We start from the raw sequence: 25,385 nt of genomic DNA, 5'->3' as shown, positions 1-25,385 counted from the left end.
CATAGTTCTGTTTAATATATATCAAATAGATTTTAATGTAATTTAATTCTTAACAGACCACAAGAACACATCATTATCAGTATTTCAAATTTTAGGATTTCTATCTATTATTTTAGTCTAAAAAAAATAAAATAATCGTACATTATTCACCCTCGACGACATAGCTGAAGATCAGTGTTTTGCTCCTTGAGTGAGTCTCCACACTGAGCTATGTACCAGTTTTGTATTGCTGTAGCACACACTTGCAGGTTTACCCTTATTGAATTGTTATATTATAGGTACTTGTCATGTGATGTTATAATTAAGCCTATATGTGTGTACTAAGATACAAATAAAAACTATTATCTATCTATCTTGCGACCTTTCTTATGAGATCACATTTTCATACATATTCCTAATTTTCTAATTCTTTTGATATGTCTTTTATTATAGTTTCTTATGGTCTTTTATAGGCGAAAGCTAAAACCTGTACAAGAAATACCATTAAATTAAGAACTTTTTTCGATAATTGGTAGAAATCGACAACCTTTGATAGCAATCAAAATAAATTAAATGATAATTTTTATATGAAATCACTGTCACTAAAATCTTAATATTTATAACTCAAAGACTGACATAGTGATCTATCAACGCACAGCCCAAACCATTGGACAAATCGGGCTGAAATTTGCCATGCAGGTAGACGTTATGACGTAGACATCCGCTAAGAAATGATTTTGATTAATTTTACCCCCAAGGGGATAAAATAGGGGATGAAAGTTTGTATGAAACTTCAATTTTAAACCGATCGGGCTGAGACTTTGCATGCATAAAGCTACTATAACGTAGGCATCCCCTAAGATAGGATTTTGATAAATTCCACCCCTTAGGGGATAAAATAGGGGATGAAAGTTTGTGTAAATCTTAGATTTTCGACTGATTGAACTGAAATTAAAGATTGCAGCTACTATGATGAAGACGTTCGCTTAAATAGGATTTTGATAAATTCAACCCCCATGGGGATAAAATAAGGGATGATGCAGGATGTAAATGTATTAGTTTGAACCTATCAGTACCTAATGGAATTTTTATAGGATACACTTTGCATTGCACTCTGCATTTGATCTTGCCTTCTCCTTTTTACCACCGAACTACACGACGAACACTGGGACTTCATCCGTACGTCGTGGAAATTCCGCACATTCGGAGCGGTTCGCATGGTCCTTCCTAATACGCACTGCCAAAGAGTGGAACACACTTCCAGCTTTTGTGTTCCCGGAGAAATACAACCCCGGATTCTTCAAGTCTATGGTGAATAGATATCTTCTGGGTAAGCGCGCTACATCCTAGGTCTTACCATCATTTACCATCAGATGAGGTAAGACCAAGCGCAAACCCATTATTAATAAAAAATAACATAGCAGCTCCAATCTTTTGGGTACATCGCGCTTGACTTGGCACAAATAGACAGCAGATTTGCATCTGACTGAGTTTATCATTTCTAAGATAGTAAATAGGATTTCCAACGTCACTGTTGATCCCGAACTCGAATCTGCTATAATTAACAAAAGCCGAACCTTTTGTCTATCTCGGAACTTGGTGTTGATTGAATTTGAAATTCACCTGCCGCCAGTACTAAATGAAACGGCGGGTTTTAAAGAGAAAATTAGAATAGAATATAAATAATCTGTATTCTAATGAAGTAATTTTAGATTCAATGTAAGTATTCTAGTCTATATTGGATTGTCTGGAAGAAATTTTATTATGTACTAGCTACTCACCAGCTTCGCCCGGGTGTATATCTAAATGTATATAACTCAAAGATGACTGACGTAGTGATCTATCAACGCACAGCCCAAACCACTGGACGGATCAGGCTGAAATTTGGCATGCAGGTAGATGTTATGACGTAGGTATTAGAATAGTATAGAAATACTCTGTATTCTAAAGAAGTAATTTTAGACTCTATGTAAGTATTCTAGGGTCTAGGTAGCGAACTTTGAAAAAGGGCGAGCACAATAGATCTATGTAGGTCGCAGTGCTACAGGTGCTATAAATAACTGACAATAGCCTAAACAACCCAATAAAAAAAAAGTATTCTAGTCTATATTGGATTGTCTGGAAGAAGTTAATGCTACTCGCCCCGACATCGCCCGGGTGTATATATATTATATATATAAACCTTCCTCTTGAATCACTCTATCTATTAAAAAAAACCGCTTCAAAATCCGTTGCGTAGTTTTAAAGATTTAAGCATACATAGGGACGGACAGCGACAACGACTTTATTTTATACTCGCTACTCGCCCCGACTTCGCCCGGGTATATATTATACATATAAACTTTCTTCTTGAATTCTATCTATTAAAAAAAAACCGCTTCAAAATCCGTTGCGTAGTTTTAAAGATTTAAGCATATATAGGGACGACCAGACAGCTACAGCGACAGACAGCGATAGATAGATAGAGTGATTCAAGGGAAAGGTTTATATGTATAATACATGTACACCCATGCGATGCCGGAGCTAATAGCTAGTATTATATATATATATATATTAATGCGAAAGTTTGTGAGTACGAATGTATAGATGAATGTTACTCTTTAAAACTACTGATGGGATTTTGATAGAACTTTACAGTAATATAGCTTATACTTCAGAATAACATATAGGCTGCAATTTAAAAAGATATGTAAATTGGTCGAAATATAATTGATATATATTAAGTAAGTGTGATGCAGGCGAAGTCGCGTGGGTCAGATAGTATGATATAACCACAGATAACATAAATATAACTTACAAAGAGTCTCCTAAAATAAATTTGAGAAAAGAAACCAAATATTCAATTTTAAATAATGGCCGGGATTTTTATCCGTTGGCTAATTTTCTTTGGGTGCCATTGACGTAACATAACTTTGCTCTTACCTGCCGTCTCTCTCATTTACGGCGAAATAAATCCATATCGATTTTCTTGGTAGCGTTACTCGAATAATAAGGAGTATAATGTAAAAGAACGCCTTATTGCTTAGCGGTTTAGTACTTCCAATGATCGCAGGTTCGATTCCTCGCACGGTAAAAACATTTGTATTAATGAGTATGACTGTTTGTAGCGGTCTTTTAAATTAATGATAATGGAATGAGAACACGAGATCAGCCCCTCGTGTCAATTTCACCAGGAACTTATCACTATGGTTTCCATAGGGAACCACGTGGAGGGCTACCTGACATAGTACATCTTATGTCATTCCTCTACTTATATATTTTTTTTTAGTGGATGATAATGGAATGGTGCACCCGCCTGCGCTAACGGTTTTTTTAATTAATTTTATTTGTTTCTCTACTGGTTTTATTACCACATTTTTACTTTTTTTTTATTATAAATATATTATCTAGTACTTCAGCCGCGATTTGATACGGCCAAAGTTTTAATTGCTTAATGTGTTCCTCTGGAGGGTATGCTAAATAATCGAAATAAATACATATATATTATATTACATTATAGTTATATATATACGTAAATGAATAAATAAATATTCTTTTTAATTTTTTTTACGCTGGCGGGACAATAGTGGAGGATGATAAGATCATGAAGTCAGATCAGTTAGCCCAACGTGACAATTTCATCGGGAATTTATCACTATGGTTTCCATGGTTCCCCACGTGGAGGTCAACCTGACATATTACATCTCATCCCATTCCCCCTTCTATATATATTATGTATATACTTACAAAAAAAAATTTTTTTTTTCTCAGAACAATTCACACAGCGCCATCTAGACCCAAGTTAAGCTAGCTAAAGCTTGTGTTATGGATACTAGATAACTGATACATATACATAGATATTTTTTTTTGTAAATACATACATATTATACATAGAAAACACCCAGACCGATACAAACAATCATACTCATCAATACAAATGTTTGTGCCGTGCGAGGAATCGAACCCGCGACCATCAGTCGTAAAGCGGTGTGCTAGACCGCTAGACCACCGAGGTCGTCATATATATCAGTTGTGTATAGTACCCATAACACTAGATCTGCTTAGCTTGGGACTAGATGGCGCTGCGTGAACTGTCCTGAGCTATTTAAAATATGACTAGCTGTTACAGGGTTAAAATTACTTTTTTATAGCATAGGGGACATATATACGAGCTTGCGGCTCACCTGATGGTAAGTAACTGCTGCCGATAAGCACCCGTAACACAAAGAGAATTGCAAGTGTATTAGCTGGCTTTTAAGAAGGAATAATCTCTTTTCTTGAAGGTTTTGGAAATACAGAAATTGGCGTGACTGTACATAATGTAAGGATGGAAGAAATTATTACGTAGTATAAAACAAAGCCGCTGTCGCTGTCTGTCCCTATGTATGCTTAAATCTTTAAAACTACGCGACGGATTTTGAAGCGGTTCTTTTAATAGATAGAGTGATTCAAGAGGAAGGTTTATATGTATAACCAGCTGTTCCCGCGACTTCTTCCACTTGGAATTTAACTTTATTTTTCTAAAATAAAAATTGCCTACGTTACTCCATGTTACATCAGCTACCTGCCAATAAAAGTCCCGTCAAAATCGGTCCAGCCATTTCTGAGATTAGAAGGAATAAACATACAGACAGACAAAAATTGTAAAAATGATATTTTGGTGTATATAGCGTATTTATATTCTTATGCACGTAGTAAAAACCGTTATTACAATATTACAAACAAACACTCCAATTTTATTTTTATATTTGTACTATCCTTTTGTTGTTATGAAAATAAAACAAATATTTCATACTAATAATAAGTAATAATAATAATAAACTTTATTCATAAATGTACGGTACAAATAAATATTGTTAGCCCTGGCTTTCGATATAGGTGAACCTGTGCCACGAAAGCCAGTTCCCAAAGGAATGAAAAACAATTTATAGAATGACATATTTAAAATTCGATAACTTTATGTTCTTTTTTTTACAAATGTAAGAAGCACTAATTATGATGGACGACTGAGACTTTGAAGCCGGCTACCGCAAGGGAAACCCCAAGTAGCGCCCGTGACTTGTGACACGGGTGTAGGTTTACAAGGCCCTTTTAGAATGCATTAACACTCACCTTCACTACTTGCAGCTTCCCCCCAGGCCCAACACAGACCGGCATAAACCCATTGCTAATACAATTCACTTTAGTATCCAAAACACAACCGGCACGCTCTGCGCTTGTCGACTGAATGCCGCGGTTCACGCAACGAAAGAGGATTATTCAACTACCGACCTCCGTATTTATAGACCAAAGTCAGTGTAGTAGGTTGGTCTATAAATACTAGATGGCGCTATTTACAATATTCGTAATAATCCTTACATTGGGTACTTCATTAGTACTAAAAACAAACTACCATCTTTTAATATATTTTTAAAATATCGGATTTTTTCTACAATAATGATGTGAATTCTAACACAAAGTAATAAAATATATTGTAGCAAAGAGGTTGCATACTTTTGTATATAACAATATTTAACGCCTTTAATTTCCTATCATAATAATTTTCTAGAAACTTTTTGCCACGCACAACCACATTGTGGAATCACCTTCCAGCAATGGTATTTCCGAACCGATACGATATTGGAACCTTCAAGAAAAGAGCTTATTCCTTTTTAAAAGGCTGACAACGTACTTGCAATTCTCCTGGTGTTGCGGGTGCTCATGGGCGCCGGTAATCACTTACCATCAGGTGAGCCGCATGCTCGATTATCCCCTGTATTATAAAAAAAGAAATTATATATACATTCTATTGCTTGAATCTTGTGCGATGCGTTTTCATTTGTATAGAATTGAAGTCTTATTTAGGTTAGTTTATAAAACCATCCTTTTCTAGATATAGTCAGATATAATTTCCCAATCATATTTACCGTCTTCGACATACATGTCACACCCGTGCGAAGCCGGGGTGGGTAGCTAGTGATAGTATAAAATTAATGTATGGTTGAATGTTATTGCTAGAATAATCTTCTTACCTGACGTGTAGCAGTTATACCATATTTCATACCCAATGTTTCCGCATTTTGCGGACAGTTTAACGTTACCGGTTGAAAATTGGGCCAACCCCTCCATAAAGTTCCCTCCCTGATTTACTGCGATGGGATCGGATACAAACTAATTTATTAGACGGTTAAATTAACTTAATCGTTAACGTAACAGTGCAATGAGGTGCAGTACTTCTAATATTGATTTTCTAAGTAGCTTCCTATCTACGTCTGAAGCAGATTGTATGAACAAAAATAAATGTTAACATACATTAATTATTATACACTCAATAGAAAAAAGAAAGAAAGAAAAATAGCAAGAAAGGAAGAAAGAAAACATATTATTATTTAGATTATACCTTTTAATTAAAATATTGTACTCATTTGTATTTTTGTATTTCGAATGCGCTACGCATTCATTTGTTTTATGAATAAAAATATTAAAATTTGTATAGTATTTTATTATTTTTATAATGTTATTATTGTACAATATTATTGTGAAAATAGACAATTATTTTACATACACATAAGAAAAACAAATCTAGTTTATGACTTCATTACATAGTATAAAACAAAGTCGCTGTCACTGTCTGTCCGTCCCTATGTATGCTTAAATCTTTATTTAATAAATAAATAATATAGAACAAAGCTAAATAATGTAGAAATATATATTATGTGTAATGTATATGTTTATAATGTATATCTGTTTTTTTATATATTACTGTTATTATTAATGTTTCTTCTATTCCATCTTGCGACATCCAGAACCTTCTGTCTTTTCTCATCTACCCAAGGGTTGTCTGGAAGAAATCGCAATAAGACCGTCATTTGTACCCATATATTCTAAATATTGTTTTCTTTTGTATTTTTTTTTTGTTATGGTGCAATAAAGAATCCTTACTAGTTTATAAATGCGAAAGTAACTCTGTCTGTCTGTCTATCTTGCTTTCACGCCAAAACTACTGAACCGATTTAGATGAAATTTGGTACAAGGTGAGAAAGGATATAGGCTACTTTTTAATGCGAAACAAGGTTGTACGGGGTTTGAAGGGGGAATGAAAGGTTGTATGGAAGAATCGTAATTTTTGCAGCTGGAAGCTTGAAACTTATTTTTGAGGCTGTTGATTAACTAATTAATAAATAAATATGACATTCAAAGTTTGTAAAAATGTAAGGGGGTTACAAAAATAACCTAAAGCGGATTATAGTTTGTATGGAAAATCGTTCAATCTATTTGCCTTTTTTGGGTTAGGTTATTGCATTTATTTTATTAAAAAAAATATTTTCTGAAAATTATTTTTCTTTCTTTGTTAGGTCGAGGTCACTATAACACGCGGACGAAATCTGAAAGGTTTCATATACTTACAGATAGTCAACCACTAGACCGCTGCAATCTCAAATTACTTTCCAATACCAATCAGAGATAAACACAGACACGTTGTAACAGGTGAGCTATTGGAAGACAATAATCTTGGAAGTTTTCCTATCAGCCGGCTGATTGCAGGAGTTGTCCTTTAGATGGCTTTTAATTTGAAAAGTTGAACGATGCAATTTATAACTGTTGATAGTGTAGCTGTAGGGATGTGAAAGAAAAACAGTATTATGTAAATAGTCGGATATTATTCTATAAAATAATAGAATAGAATTTATTAATTCGTTTTATAGAGTAATAACATAAGAAGTACAAGGAATAATTTACACATTAAAAAAACAGAGTCAATGTGGACCACAACTCAGCATAATGTTTCCAGCGCTGATTTTCAGTTGGGCCCACAGTACGGACACACATATATTACAATTAAAAAATACGTATACATAAAATTTATAAAACATATAATTATAATAATAATAATAATCTCAGGACAATTCACACAACGCCATCTAGACCCAAGTTAAGCTAGCTAAAGCTTGTGTTATGAGTACTAGATAACTGATACAAATACATAGATTTTTTTTATCGTAAAAACATACATATTATACATAGAAAACACCCAGACATATAATTATACAATTAAAAAAAATATTCCAATTTTTTTAATATTCAAACAAATGGATTATTCATTAATCTATTTCATTGTATAATAATAATACTTCAGTACTATGTGCCACACACAGTGCCATCTATTTGCACATTCCAAAAAATAGTCCCAAATTTTTGCACCGTACGAGGAATCGAACCCGCGACCTTCGGAAGTAAAGCGGTATGCTAAACCACTAGACCACCGATGTATTATTTATCTATCCACTGGTGCCCTGCAAGCATAAATCGTTAGAACAGACGGGTGCACCATTCTCGTATGTATGGATCTTTGTTACTCTTTAACGCAAAAACTACTGAACGGATTTTGATAAAACTTTACAGTAATATACGTCATACATCAGAATAACATATAGTCTATAATTTAAAAAGATATTATGTAAATTGAGTAAGTGTGTAGATTTTTTTCGTAAATACATACATAATACATATAAACTATGATTGTTTGTATCGGTCTGGGTGTTTTCTATATATAATATGTATGTATTTACAAAAAAAAAATATCTATGTATATGTATCAGTTATCTAGTACCCATAACACAAGCTCTAGCTAGCTTAACTTGGGTCTAGATGGCTCTGTGTGAATTGTCCTGAAATTATTATTATTATTAAACTACCCAGACCGATACAAACAATCATACTCATGAATACAAACGTTTGTGCCGTGCGAGGAATCGAACCCGCGACCATCGGGTCACCACCACCACCACCACCACTAAACCACCGCGGTCGTCCAAGCGCCATCTATTTGCACATTCCAAAAAATAGTCCCAAATGTTTGCACCGTACGAGGAATCGAACCCGCGACTTTCGGAAGTAAAGCGATATGCCAAACCACTAGACCACCGATGTATTATTTATCTATCCATTGGTGCCCCGCAAGCATAAATCGTTAATATATATGTTACTCTTTAACGCAAAAACTACTGAACGGATTTTGATAAAACTTTACAGTAATATACGTCATACATCAGAATAACATATAGTCTATAATTTTAAAAAATATTATATATATTGAGTAAGTGTATAGACATACATACATAGCAAATACCCATACCGATACAAACAATCATACTCATGAATACAAACGTTTGTGCCGTGCGAGGAATCGAACCCGCGACCATCGGGTCACCACCACCACCACCACTAAACCACCGCGGTCGTCCAAGCGGTGGTATTATATTTTATTTTAATTTAAAACGCACACAACTCCGCAAGGCTCCATGTACCCTGTAATTAATAAATCATGTTGATGTTGTTAATTAATTTCAGCAGCTTCAGTCGCCGATGGCAATTTTCCACACTGACAACTTACAGAGCGCACCCTGCATTATTAATTATTTGCAATTCGTCATTGACAATTGACGACCTCGGTGGTCTAGTGGTCTAGCACACCGCTTTACGACCGATGGTCGCGGGTTCGATTCCTCGCACGGCACAAACATTTGTATTCATGAGTATGATTGTTTGTATCGGTCTGGGTGTTTTCTATGTATAATATGTATGTATGTACAAAAAAAAAAAAATCTATGTATTCGTATCAGTTATCTAGTACCCATAACACAAGCTTTAGCTAGCTTAACTTGGGTCTAGATGGCGCTGTGTGAATTGTCCTGAGATTATTATTATTATTATTACAATATGGATAAAAATGTAGACTTTAGATGTATGGATTTTAAATGTAATTGAACTGGCAAACAATGTGGGAATTTTATTATATTTATATATTACTAGATGTGCCCGTGACTTCGTTCGCAAGGAATAGAGGACGAATGAGGTACTTCCATTTCATCCCCTATTTTATTTTACCCCCTTAAGAGTAAAATTCATATAAACTTTGAATGTCAATTAATAGTCAAAAGTTTAAAAAATAAATTTCAAGCTTCTAGCTTTAATAATGACGATACTTCCATAGAACGTTTCATCTCCCCTTTCATCCCCTTACAACCCTTTCTTCGCATTTAAAAAGTAAGTAGTCTATGTCTTTTCTCAGGGTCTAGACTATCTGCATACCAAATTTTATTTAAATCGGTGCAGTAGTTTTGACGTAAAAGCGAGACAGACAGACAGACAGACAGAGTTAATTTCGCATTTAGAATATTAGTAAGGATTTTAATTCATAAAATATCTGGTACATGAATAATTTTTATTTATTTTAATAATAATAATAATAAATAAATAGATGTTACGGGTAACAGCTAATTTTTGAATAAAATAAGACATCTTCCGCGTGCAAATAAGCTTCTATTATTACTAAAATAAAAGTTTTTTCTTAAATAATAGTAGCCTAAGTTAATCCTTATAACATTAGCTATCTGCGAGTGAAAGTCCCGTCAAAATCGGTCCAGCCGTTTCATAGATTATAGGGAACAAACAGATGACTGACAGAATTTATAAAATTTTAATTTAAAAATTGGTCCAACCACATTACAAATTAGCAAGAACAGACAATTTTTTTTTTATATCAGTGCTTATATAATAATAATAATATTATCTCAGAACAATTCACACAGCGCCATCTAGACCCAAGTTAAGCTAACTAAAGCTTGTGTTATGGGTACTCGACAACTGATACAAATACATAGATAATTTTTTTTTTCGTAAATACATACATATTATACATAGAAAATACCCAGACCGATACAAACAATCATACTCATGAATACAAATGTTTGTGCCGTGCGAGGAATCGAACCCGCGACCATCGGACGTAAAGCGGTGTGCTAGACCGCTAGACCACCGAGGCCGTCTTATATATGTATATGGACTTTCATATATGTATATGGACTTTCATATGTATTTAGTAAAAAGCTGTTAATTTGAAATTATAAATAGACACTTCAATTTTATTTATTTGTATAAATAGCTGTGCCCGTGTTTTCACTCGCGTTAAATTTCAATATAAAACATAGCCTATGTGTTATTCTGATACATAAGCTATCTCTATATTACTGTAAAGTTTCATCAAAATTCGTTCAGTAGTTTTTACGTGAAAGAGTAACAAATATCCATACTTACAAACTTTCGCATTTATAATATTGAAATGTAATCATAAGAAACATTTGATGGGCAAGTTATGATAATTAATGTCTGAAAGTCTGAAAGTTCGATTGAAGATGAATGCTAGCAAAATCAAGATAATAACTAACTCATTAACAAAGATCATCAAAATAGGACACGAGGAGCTGGAATACGTCAAAGACAATATATACTTAGGTCAAGTTATCTCTACTGAGAATCAAACTACAAAAGAGATAAATCTGAGAATAGCTATAGGTTGGAAAAAGTACTGGATTCTTAGGGAAACAATGAAGTTAAAGACCTAGTAATGGCAATCAAAAGAAAAACCTTCAAAACCTGCATACTCCCATGCCTAACTTATGGCTGCGAAACTTGGACCTTGACCAAGACTCGTAGAGCAAAATGCCACCTGCCAAAAGTTTACGGAGAGAAGTATGATCGGCGTACGAAGACTGGACCGAGTAAGGAACAGTGATCGTAGGTTGAGGACGAAATTAACAGACATATTGTCAAAAATAGACCAGCAGAAGTGGTGATGGACTGGCCACATGATGCGTGACAATAGGGAAAAATGGTAGAAAAATAACAGAGTAGTATCCTAGAGACGGAAAGAGAAAGAGGGGAAGGCAGATGATGAAATGGGAAGATGAGTTGAAGGCAAGGCGTGGGCACAAAATGGAGAAGAGTTGCACAGGATAGGAATCAATGGAAGTCGCTGGAAGAGGCCTATGCCAAAAGGCATACTGAAATTAGAGATATATTATAAAAAATTAAATAAAAAGAATTTGTATATTATAGTCAAAAATATTAGTAAATTATTATATTTTGACAATTAATACACAGATTTTAACCATCCGTTAAAAAAATGAAAGCTATGTTTATCGAAAACATCGAAAAGTCGAAGGCTTTGTTGTTAAAAAAGTTATTATCGTTAGTATACGCTTATAACTGATTGTTAGGTACTTTTAGGTTCATTTAAAAAAGTTTTAAGTACTAAGTGCTTTGTTTCACAGTTCACAGGGAATATCAACCGTTTTGAAACTTTCAGGGTTGCTCAAAAGCACTTTATATTTTATGAAAGATAATTCACTGGAAATTACAACCGAAATTGAACGTTTTAGATGTTTTTATACTAGCCGCTTCCCGCGGTGTAGTCTGTGTGAATTCTGGTAATTATCTATGTAATTTTAATAATTTTAGTAGTCAAATTAACGCTACCCGCGACCTTAGAATTTTTTTTTATTTTTCTAAAATAAAACCTAAGTTAGTCCTTTCAATATTAACTATCTGCTAGGGAAATTCCCATCAAAAATGGTCCAACCGTTTTAGCGATTAGCAAGAACAAACTATTAATTTAAAATTACATACAGACATTCCAATTTTATTTATTTTTATTTTAAATTACGTGAATGTGTGTATGTGTGTGAGTGTCTGGGTCATAGCATCCACCAAAAAAGGTCCGAGCTCAGCATATGCTGCAGTGGATGTGAATCTGCAGAGCTGTTTTTCCGCACAAGACCTTTTAAATATAATTAATTTCAATTTTATTTAAACAAATAATATTCCTATTTATTTATATTATAGTCTACAATTAACTTCAACATAGAATTCTCTAGATTCTTTATTTTTAACTACTAGTGGTACAAACATACTAATCTTCTTCTATATGGAAGTCGGTTTTAAACTAATGGATATGACAAAGAAGCCCTATGAAAAATGGTAACATTCGTGGAAGTGGTAGCACGAACAAGCCATTACTTACCAGATTGAGACTTCACACAAAGTCGTCTGGGTACACTCAGCTGTGGGTACACTCAGCTTCATAAATATGGTAGGATTAAGAATGGTTAATGTTCTTTAAAATTCAATATCTTAATCATTACATAGTATACAACAAAGTCGCTGTCGCTGTCTGTTCCTATGTATGCTTAAATCTTTAAAACTACGCAACGGATTTTGAAGCTGTTTTTTTTAATAGATAGAGGAAGATTTGTATATATAATACATATATTTTTGATTCAATGCGAACGAAGCCGCGGGTAAAAGCTAGTAGTAATATTATAAACGCGAAAGTTTGTAAGTACGGATATTTGTTACTCTTTCACGCAAAAACTACTGAACGGATTTTGATGAAACTTTACAGTAATGTAGGTTATGCATCAGAATAACATATAGGCTATATTTTTTATTCAAATTTAACGTGGATGGTACCAGCTAGTGTACTATAAATATCTCTCTAAATAGCACTATTTTGACTGACTCCAAAATAGGAGGAGGTTCTCAATTCGGCTGTCTCATAGTCTTCGTTGATCATTGCTGCTGCCGCCCCGTAATGAAAAAGAGTTTATAAACGACGGAAGAAGAGAAGAGAAGTTTCTCTTAATTGTTTGTAGCTACTTTACACTTCGAGCTGGACCGTGCACACAATATCGTGGTTCTATTTAAAGACAGTAGGTAGATAGAACATAGATAGATAGACAGTAAAGGTAGATAGAACTGATTTGGTCATGCTGAATATGTGACGTTGACCTCACTTCATGATCATTTTATCATACTCCGCTGGTGCACCAGGGTTAACCATTACCATTGGTAGGAGCGTCATTCCATTTAGCTACATAAAAATATTCATTTATATAAAAAATATATAACAATATAAACTGAATCTGTCTGTCGTGGTATGGACATGTAATAAGTAGGAATGAAGAATATTTTAAGGAAGGTGTTACATATCAATGTGGATGGTTATAAAGGCAGAGAAGGAAAGAGATGGATGGACTGTGTGAAAGATGATATGGTAAGAAAGGGAGTAAATAACGAGATGACTGCGAACAGAGATGAATGGAAGCGAAAAACATATTACGCCGACCACAAATAAATGGGATATGGAAGAAGCAGATGATGGTGATGATGATAGACCTATCTTTTTGACAGGCTCCACTTCCGATGGTCGCGGATTCGATTCCTCGCACGGTACAAACATTTGTATTCATGAGTATGATTGTTTTTATCGGTCTGGGTGTTTTCTATGTATTTACGTAAAAAAAACATATCTATGTATTTGTATCAGTTGTCTAGTACCCATAACACAAGCTTTAGCTAGCTTAATTTGGGTCTAGATGGCGCTGTGTGAATTGTCCTGAGATTTATTTATTTAATTTATTATTTCTCTTTTTTTACAGGTAGCGGGTGTTGTGGGACGCGCCGATGTGCTCGCTTGCGTATTCTTCTTATCATCTCTTCTATTATATCATGGGTAAGTTTTTTTATATCTCCATGGCAAACAAGCATACGGCCCATCTGATGGTAAATGGTTACCGTAGCCTATGGTATGGACGCCTGAAACACCAGGGGTGTCACGTGCGCGTTGTTGACACTTAGTTGACATAATAATATAGTGTTAATATACTTTCATGGGCATAATTAAGGGTGAGAAGGAAAAATATTTTGGAGGTTTTTCTTCACTAAAAAAGTGAGAGAGTGAGATCTATCTTTTGATTAGTCGTAGCAACAATCTAAGACAGTATATTTTTTTAAATAAAAACAACTTCATACTTTCATGTTCATACTTAGAAGGGAAAGGGATAGGGCATCATCACATAGTATAAAACAAAGTCGCTGTCACTGTCTGTCCGTCCCTATGTATGCTTAAATCTTTAAAACTACGCAACGGATTTTGAAGCGGGTTTTTTAAAAGATAGAGTGATTCAAGGGGAAGTTGGAAACCTCTTACCAAAAATGAGGACCTATAGCTCAGTCATAGACATAGACAATCAAGTCAGTACATTTTTTAAAAATTCAAGACATTAGAATTATACTAATTTTTCGGAATAATGAAAATATACATATAAACCTTCCTCTTGAATCACTATCTATTAAAAAAAAACGCTTCAAAATCCGTTGCGTAGTTTTAAAGATTTAAGCATACATAGGGACGGACAGACAACACTTCGCTGCATTAATTTATCCCCTGAGGGGTGGAATTTATCAAAATACTTTCTTAGGGGCCTACGTCATAGTAGCTTTATGCATGCAAAGTCTCAGCCCGATCGGTTTAAAATTGACAAAGTTTCATACAAACTTCCATCCCCTATTTTATCCCCTTGGAGGTAGAATTAATCAAAATCCATTGTTAACGGATGCCTACGTCATAACATCTACCTGCATGCCAAATTTCAGCCCGATCCGTCCAGTGGTTTGGGCTGTGCGTTGATAGATCACTACGTCAGTCACCTTTGAGTTATATATATTTGAATTAAGGAAGTAAGGATTGTGTAAAACGAGTTTATTATATTCTATTTTATTCTATAAATAGGACGAACAGTGAAGTATATCTGCAACATAGATTTATAATTTAGACACACTCCTCTTAAATAAGATATCACCGCCACAGACTCCACTGTACTGTATCTGTGGCCGAAGGGACGTGTTCCAATTAAATCTCTCGCCTCTAGCTCGGGCGCAGACAGTTGCAGCTGCATTACACACTAGCAATTAAAATAAGTAAAAGGATTTTCCGTATTTTATTACCTACATGTAAATCTAGTATAAAAAAATGAGATTAAAAATATTTTTAATTATATAATGTGTACAGTATATTGTTAGGTATATGTATAAATATAATATTGCCATCTGCTCATCTCATTTATACTTATTAGATTTCGAATTTACATGTATATATAATAGAAATAGAAATATAAATAATATTTATTCAAATAAACTCAGTACAAGCGCTTTTGTATAGTCATATTTTGATTCTACCACTCATTCGGAATGCAGATTCATCACAAGAAGAATGAGCAAGAAACTTGTGTATTATATATATATAAATAATTACAATATAACAAGTAAGAGGCATGCGATAATCAACATAGAAACGCTACGCACTCATTATTAGTGGAATCAGATAATATTGTCAGTGCTATGGATTTTAAGTTTTTCTATAAAAACATTATTATCGTTAACGAACACTTCAATTTTATCATAATATAATATCATAATTCTATAGTATCATATATGTATATATATGACGCCATTTTGTCCAAGTTAGTATAATATGTGCTAGCTGCCATTTAATTAATTAAAATCAAGCTCTCAGAATATGTAGGCACTACGATTAACTTTTGAATATGTCACGTCACCTTTGTGTTAATGTAACGTTATAAAAATATATGTGTTAAGCCTCCCCACAACAAATTATATGTTATTCCTACAGAGGGAGGCAGGGTGAAACTTAAGAGGATTACAACCGCAGACTATACCTACTACAAACGTGTTTAGCTTCTACGGACCAAGTATATAAGGGGCGGAAAATAGACTGCTCCGATTTTGTAATTGACTAGTGAGTTCATAACTTTGTTAGTTTTATATATTATATAAAATATACTTTGTTAGGTATATATATATATACTAGCTGATCGGACCCATTTCGTTGGGCGGCAATCATTTTTATTTATTTATTTATAATTGCATCTAAATATATATAACTCAAAGGTGACTTACATAGTGATCTATCAACGCACAGCCCAAACCACGGGTTGCATCGGGCTGAAATTTGGCATGCAGGTAAAGGTTATAACGTAGGCATCCGCTAAGAAAGGATTTTGATTCATTCTACCCCCAAGGGGATAAAATAGGGGATGAAAGTTTGTATGAAACTTTGTCAATTTTAAACCGATCAGGCTGAGACTTTGCATGCATAAAGCTACTATGACGTAGTCATCCCCTAAGAAAGGATTTTGATAAATTCCACCACTAAGGGGATAAATTAACGAGCGAAGCCGCGGGCAAAAGCATACATACAATAAATCAACATACAAACTATAACTTACGAAACCTTCAAGAAAAGAGCTTATTCCTTTTTAAAAGGCCGACAACGTACTGGCAATTCCCCTGTTGCGGGTGCTCATGGGCGGCGGTAATCACTTACCATCAGGTGAGCCGCATGCTCGGTTGTCCCCTGTGTTATATATATAAAAAAAAACAATATACATATGGACTCTGTTTAAATGAAATTTAAAATTTAAGTCTGCTGTAGTGTCTGCTTAGCTCCAACAACAGTACGTCTGCTAAAAAATCTGTTACTGTATAATAAGCTTAATCTTTCTGTCAGTAATTCTTTAAGCCTTTTTTTTAATATATTAATTTTACCTTCTTGTTTAATGGTTTCCGGGATTTTGTTGTGTATTATAATAGATCGGTAGTAGGGACTTGCCCTAAACATTTCTATTTTAGGTTCTGGGAGGACTAGTCGGTATTTTAATATATTATTAGTTTTAAAATTAAAATGTGATAAATGCTGATGAACAAATCATTTTAATAATTAATTATCATTTTAATTATTAATTATCATTTTAATTAATAATTATCATTTTAATTAATAATTATCATTTTAATTAATAATTTAATGTTTAATTAATATTTCAATTGATGTAATTGTCAGTTTTTTGATTCAACGTCACGTGTCAGAGTTTTTGATTCAACGTCGTAGCGTGCGGTCGTGTCTATATTGACCGGTACAAAAATTAGTGACATAAAATAACTTAGTTTGCAATTAATTAAATTAATAAATAAATACATGAAATTAATCAAAATATGTCCAATAATAAAGTGTTATGTTTAAATAATTAGTGATGTTGTGAGAATTGAAGTAATTAGTACAGACTTAATAACTTCAAAATATTTTTTCATACGTGTTTATTTGATAAGTGTAATATATGCACCTATTGGAATCGCATGTAAAGCAACAGAAAATAGCAAGTTTTAATAAAAACACAAGTTAATATAAATGGTGTAATCAGCTGTTAACGGTTTCAACGATTGTTTTTTCAAAGTACCCTCTGTTATATAAATATTATATTTGCTCCTCAAGTAAATTACAAGCTTGAACTGAACTGATGACCATGGGTACCACGACCCGCAGGGCTACTGCACAGGCAATGGAAGCCAGATTGAGGGAAGCTCTTGAAGAAGTTAAGTCATTGAAGCAACTTTCTGACCAACTAATGCACGAACGTGAGGACAGTGAGGAGGAAATAAAAAGTGTCATTCAAAAGAATACTAATTTAAAACAAGAACTTTGTAATCTTCACACCACAAATGTTGAGATTACGTCTGAATGTGAATCACTTCGTGCCATTGTGGAGTCATTCAAACAGTGTAGTGATACACATCAAGAGGCATTGGATCGAATCACAGACTTAGAAATTGAACTGTATAAGGCGAACAATATCATTAATCATTATGAAGCGAGTAGACAATATTCCCTAAGAAATAAAACAAATAACCTCTACGATGAATTATTAGCAAGTAATTATGAGTTACACACCATCAGGGACAATCTACAAAATAATTTAAATAAAAATAACGACAGGAACAAAATATGTTTAAGTAAAAATAAAATAAAGAAATATATTAAAATCAATAGATATATAAAAAAGACGCAAAAATTAATAAAAATTAAGAAGTATCATCGTAATGTGCTAAAAATTAAATCTGACAATCGAAGTTTATATGAGCAAATTGATATATATAGAAATAATATGCAGTTATATGATGCTGAAGTAGGTAACATGCAATTAGAGATTACCCGACTTCAAAAAAGTCTTCACGAAACATCGCTGAAATATGAAATATCAAAAAAGCAAATAGCAGAACATATATGAGCTGCAAATAAACTCGTTGATATGTGTACATGTAGTGAAGAAAGACACAAGTCCCTTGTAAATAACGACTACACTTGTAGTAAGTTACCTTTACCTTCTAATTGTAAGTCGGTTCCACTTTCTCCAATTATAACAGAGAATAAAATTTCAACTTTACGAAATTCTGAAGTATCCCAAGATTGTGTTATAGTATTTTCAGATAAAGTTGGAAAAGGTGTGGGTACTTACTTAAACTACAAATTAAACCAAAAAGTTATTAATTATTGCATGTCGGGTGCCACTTTCACTCAAGTTATAAATAAAATTATAGAAATGTCATTTACCAAAAATACAACAATTATAATATTAGTTGGAAATAGTGGGGGAGTACACAAAAAACAAATAAATAAATCCTTTGAAATACTTTTAAGTCTTACTGTAAAAAATATAATATTTTGTGCACTTCCTTATTCTGTTTACTTTACGGCGGAGCAAAATAATTATATTCATAAATTGAACAATCTAATATATAATATGACATATTACAAAAATGATGTTATCAGTTTTTTTGATATTAATAAATTTATGAAAGGTTTTTATTTAAATAAGAATATATGTCATATGCCTAGGAAATGTAGAAATATATTAATAGATTTACTGACTTTTAGAATTAATTCTGTTTGTTAGCAAAAATATAATAATTACAATTTAATGAAATTGATAGTTATAAATGACTTGTAAATATTAATTATCTGTTTATTGGACAAAAGTTGTGTTTCATTATGTATACCCTAGATATGAATAATTTAATTATAATCATGAGGTAAAAAGATTAAAAAGCTTATTTTATTATGTTTATTACTAATTATTATTATATTGGATTCTAATGTCTAACAGGATGCAATGAAGCACAGCCTGCCACAATTTAATTTATTGTTTATTTTATTTGTTTTGTTTATTGTCTTTGTGATGTAAGACTAGGCTAAGATTTGTTCCTGGATGTATAAGTTATTATATTAATATGTTCTCTAAGTAGTAGTGTAATTGTTACTCTATCTCGTATATACAATATATTACTCTATCTCGTATATATAATATATTGATTATAATTAGACTTGTCATAAGTGTCTGTTACGGACCTACATGAATAAATATTTTTTTTAATTTGAATTTGAATTTGTCAGTTATCCGACGAGATTTATACATGTACTAAGATCGCTATTCAAAATAGGGACTGATGGTCGAAAGGTAAAATTTAGAGTTATATGTATTTGTAACTCCGAATCTAAAAAAATAGTCGAAAAAAATTTACGCTCTATTCTCAAGTCTACTCAATATACTCGTAGACACAAAATTTCAGAATAATCGGTCGAGCCGTATCGTAGGCATTTTGTAACACTGTGACTCAAGATTTTTTTTTAATAGATATAGTAAATATATATATGTATGTCTGGTATAATATACCTTTGAAACAGTGAAAGAATTTCTTAAATCATAAAGTGGTTCCAAAGTTGAATATTCTCACAACAAACTCTACTTGCTCTTTTTTTCAGCTAATTTTTCAAATAGTTTATATGTATTTTAAGCTTATATTTATATATTTAATTTTCTACCTTTATACCATAAATAATAGGTAATACCTTTTCACATAAAATACCTATTGACTTTTCTATAATATAAACAAATTATTCAAATATTAATCACAAAAAAAAATACTTAAATAAAACAGATACCTGATATTTTAATTGATGTAAGTATGTAGAAGCGTGCCCAAAATACTGGTAGCAATGCCTCGTTAGTTTTATGAGATTGGACGTTCAGGCGAAGCTGATCCGTTCGAGCATAGTGCCAGCTCTTTGATCCGTACAAGGTAGATTAATATAATGGCTAAGACTTTTAAAGAAGAAGGAAGAAAGAAATAATCTTTATTCAAATAAACTTAATATAAGCTATAAAATAAACTTAACTTTTGAATAGTCAAGTTATTTTATTCTATCGCTTATTCGGAATGCATATTCATCACAAGAAGAATAAGCAAGAAACTTGTGTTGCTTTTTTAAATAAATATTGATTTACTTATATTTAATTAACAACAAGGATTAGGCATGCCACAATCAACATAGAAACCGCTACGCACTTAATCTCTGTTCAATCAGATAACATTGTCAGCGCTATGAATTTTAAGTTAGATATTTTCTATAAAAACATTATTATTATAAATTCTTCAATTTTATAATAAGCTTTTTTACAAAGAAAATATTTTATGACAAATTTGAATTTTTTTTCTGGCAAATTGACTACAGACTCTGGGAGTTTGTTGTAAAACCTTACGCAATTTCCATAAAACGAATTACTAACTTTTGTCAGTCGGCACTTAGGTAAAACTAGTTTATTTGACATTAAGTAAGCTTTTATTAGTGTACTCACCTACTTTTTTAAAATTGTCATTTTTTTTCCTGGCGTACATAATATTTTCGTAAACTTGTTTTGAGTCCCTCGTGCAAGGCAGATTAATTCTATTACATAGTGGCTATGACTTGTGTTTTGTGTAAGACGAACTTCTTAGTATTCCATGGATTCACCGATGCTGGGTCCATCGTGTGACAGAGAGGGAAATTCCGAGCAGATCCCGGGACTTGCGTACCGGGTGTAGAATAGAATAGAATAGAATAGAAAATCATTTATTCAAATAAACCTAATTTAAGCACTTTTGAATAGTCATAACATTTTTTTTTATCTGTCGCTTGTTCGAAGAACGAGCAAGAAAATTGTATGTTGCTCTTTTAAATAATCCTTGTAAGTTTATATTTACAAGTCGAAACGTGTGAATACAAACTACCAACCAGCACTAATTTTTTGGGTCAAATATAAATATACAATAAGATTAAATCAGTCGTAGTGATAAGAGCAGACCAGTCCGTACAAGCAGCACTCGTTCACGAGTATGACAGTTGAGCTAGCCATCAGTCCACTCTACCATATTTTAGGGAGCCCAATGACCTAACCCACCACGCCGCCGCATAGGTTTAGCCCTTTGGCGACGTATGTCATGACACTCACCTTCACTCGTGTTGTCTCCCTGCCAGCCATCCTCAGCCTCATCTTCTCGTCCTGCCCAATCAAAAAAGTTTACATTTTTTTAAATATAGAATATATCTGATCTGGATGGTGAGATCTACATCCTCTGGTATTTTATAATGAGTTTCATACAATAAAATAGATCAGTCAGGTGCAATAGTATTCAGAATCGCTTGTTGTTGGCTTTAATAGAGTTCTTAAATTTGTAATAACTTTTCTGTACTTATTGTAGACATTAAAGAAAATACCTACCGCAAAGAAAGTTTTCCGTAATTTTCTAATAATTTTAATCTGTTCCACTCTGACATTTACTGATGTAGAATTCAATTTTATCCGCCATAAATTAAAATTATTAATAATTCCAATTTCAAAACAGGATTACACAAACTCCTTTAGTAAAGTCAATATTTTTAATAATTCATAACAAACTTGGATTAGTGGATTAATAAAGTTGTGTTGCAAACCAAAAAGAATTATGATTAAGGGATATAATATCCATTACCGTTATAACTTGGACCCTGAAGAATTATAATTAATTAATTAAACTTTTTGTTAATATCCGTGCCATCTTAAGTCTAAGCGTCTTCTTACTTGGACCAAATGTAGAAAAAAATAATAACCCTAAAGTAAAAAAGACAATTCTAGAAATATGGACTACGCTAATTACTATTTACTAGTAAGTAGAGTGATACATGTTTTTAAAAGATTATAAATATATTTTTCTTTTAATAATTAAAATAGAATAGAATAGAAAATCATTTATTCAAATAAACTTAATTTAAGCACTTTTGAATAGTCAACATTTTTTTTAAATCTACCGCTTATACGGAAAGTTGTCTCATCACAAGAAGAATAAGCAAGAAACTTGTGTGTTGCTCTTTTAAACAATCCTTGTAAGTTCACATTTTACAAGTCGAAACGTGTGAATACAAACTACCAACCAGCACTAATTTATTTAGGCTCGAATATAAAAACACAATAAGATTAAATCAGTCGTAGTGATAAGAGCAGACCAGTCCCTACAAGCAGCACTCGTTCACGAGTATGACGGATGAGCCAGCCATCACTGCGCTCGACCATATTTTAGGGAGCCCAATGACCCGGCCCACCACGCCGCCACATGTCTGGACATTTTAGTGAGCATGACTACTCATTCCACTCGACCACGTTACAGCTACAAAAATTACTATATGGTAGTTACAGTATTCGCACTTTACATGAGGATCCATGCGGCAATCAATACAAAAGCCGCTACGCTATCATATATCAAGAAAGCAGTATGAAAAATAAATGAAAATTTGATATGATTTCGAAGTCTGCTACTAGTTATCACACATAAGATTGAACATTTACTTAAAAAAATACAAAAAACATGTCACGTAGATATATATACATTGTTAAATAACATAATATACTTTGAAACCAATTGCCTGACCAATACCAATACAAACATACTTATGAATATAAAATGTTTGTACCATCCCCAATCATGGCAATCGAACTAGCGATCATCGGAATTAAGGCTAAACCGCTAGACAACCGAGTCTGTCAATTATTGCACCTTTATTTTCATCATCCTATAGATAGACATGCAGCAAAATATAACAAATTAAAAATTACACAGTCAGATAATATAAGATTTTACGTACTTACGCAAGTAGTGCGCAGTATACAATTTGAAGAACTGTAACAATTACAGCTTAAATAGAACCCTAGTTGCCTCTCCAAATAATGCTCGAGATGGGACACAGCCGTGGCAGTGTAGCTACTTATAAACACTAATCCCATAGTCTCATAGTTTGTACACCAAAACTCCAGCCAACAGCTAAAGAGTTGGATGCTGTTAGTTACGCTTTGTCGCTCCCAAGTTTCGCGTACTCATTTTTGGTCGCAAAACTGTTAGCCGCTTCTCACTGGATAAGAGGCTTTGTGTTGTTGAAGCCTGTTATTTTTGGTGTCCTGTTTATAGAGGATTGTCTTTGAATAATTTGACTTCTACTTTGTAGAAAATCCCTATCTAGGTATCTTGGCTTGGTGGTAATTTGTTGTCCTAAAAATTTACCAGTTTTTGTAAATAATATATTCTGCAAAGTCATAGTATAACAGTTTGTTCTATCATCAATAGTTTTCGCAGCGCACGCGGTATAAGCTATTTTTTATGTAATTTTTACACCTTGGGTTACATTAATAGATGTATAATTTTTTTTAATCAATTGTTTTTCTTATTTTTTATATTTGCACCGGCTATAATTTTTCTCTGCACAACCTATGTGTTGGCGACCGACCGCCGAACTCTTCTGATATTGTTATTATTTTTAAATTTTTATTTTTGCAGAGTTCTTTTCTATATGTCATGTTATTTGATATGATAACAATTTACCAGTTTCAGATTTTTCCCTTTATATTCACCTAATTACCTATCTGCATGCCAAATTTGAACTTCCTAGGTCATCTGGAAGTGGGTTATAATTTTGATCTATAGTTGATCAGTGATAAAAATGACGATATTTGGACGTTAATATCTAAATAACCGTTTGAGATATGTTTATGAAATTTGGAACACATATTTATCTCGCAAGTCTGAATATATAAACCAAATTTGACAGGTTTATCTGAAAGAGTTTTTGAGTTATGAGGGGGGCAAAAGTGGCTCCAAATGGTTCGTGTAAATATATATACGGTGCTGCTCGCCAGTTGTCTTACTTGAAACTACAATTTATTGTATTATTCTCTTATTGTCTTTTCATAATTTCGCATCTGCACAATAATATACTATTATTATATAAACTATGTGTTTTCATCATTTAGACACCCATACAGTCCACCGATCCATTACACTATGGTTGACTGGTATAAAATACCGTAAGGCGTTAAGTTCCACATATGTACCTTGGTATTTTGTGAATTGAATATATAAATAAAATTACTGGTTTTTTTAGGGTTTTTTTTTTAGTAGGGATTCCTATTTTTTTTTGGAAATATAATGGCCTAGCACCCACGCATAGTGTAGCTTCCTAATGGTGAAAGATTTTTCAAATCGGTCCAGTAGTTTCGGAGCCTATTCAATACAAACTAACTAACAAACCTTTCTCTTTATAATATTAGTTTAGATTTAGGTAGATAATATGCTATATGGACGAGCTTGGTGGTAAATTGCCTGATCTAAATATTTACGTTCTTCTCTGCAAAGTTTACTCTATAATTACAGTAAATATAAAGTTATTTTTATCATTATTCTATATACATTATAATACCAATATAACGAATATTTTATCCAATTTTTATACCGTATATAATTAGGAAAATACACGCAATCTTATTTTTATTGAGTTCCCGATATTTTTATACCGTCCTGGATTGTTCATGCGAATGAGCTAAAGTTTCTTTTTGGTGATAATCTGAATTTCTGTTTCGTCTAATTTTAAATAAAACTTGTTTTAAGTAATTCTGTCTAGTACGAAATCTTGATGCCTTATGTTGCCTTATACTACGGGAAAAATTTTATGAGGCAACCGTCGCCTATGTACTGAAGATTAGCAGTATCACGAGCTCAATCGTTTCCATTCCAGAGAACTAAGATGTTACGCATCTTATCATATGATTTCACTACCTTAGCTCACCCTACAACCG

At 32.9% G+C, this 25,385-nt stretch overlaps 1 protein-coding gene across 1 annotated transcript in view; it reads left to right on the top strand.

The window, feature by feature from the left end:
- LOC131854091 (protein O-mannosyl-transferase TMTC1-like) overlaps positions 1 to 25,385 on the top strand; it is a 189,743-nt gene that overhangs the window by 150,191 nt on the left and 14,167 nt on the right. Inside the window, exon 3 of the mRNA XM_059205215.1 lies at positions 14,217 to 14,290. Within this exon, the coding sequence (XP_059061198.1) occupies positions 14,217 to 14,290 (74 nt within the window). The remainder of the gene's footprint in view (positions 1 to 14,216; positions 14,291 to 25,385) is intronic.

This window comes from Achroia grisella, unplaced genomic scaffold (assembly GCF_030625045.1).
Source record: "Achroia grisella isolate CSIRO2021 unplaced genomic scaffold, CSIRO_AGI_Agris_v1 utg947, whole genome shotgun sequence".
NCBI classification, from domain to species: domain Eukaryota; kingdom Metazoa; phylum Arthropoda; class Insecta; order Lepidoptera; family Pyralidae; genus Achroia; species Achroia grisella.
Note: the sequence above shows the minus strand (reverse complement) of the source record. Positions and strands in the feature narration are given on the sequence as shown.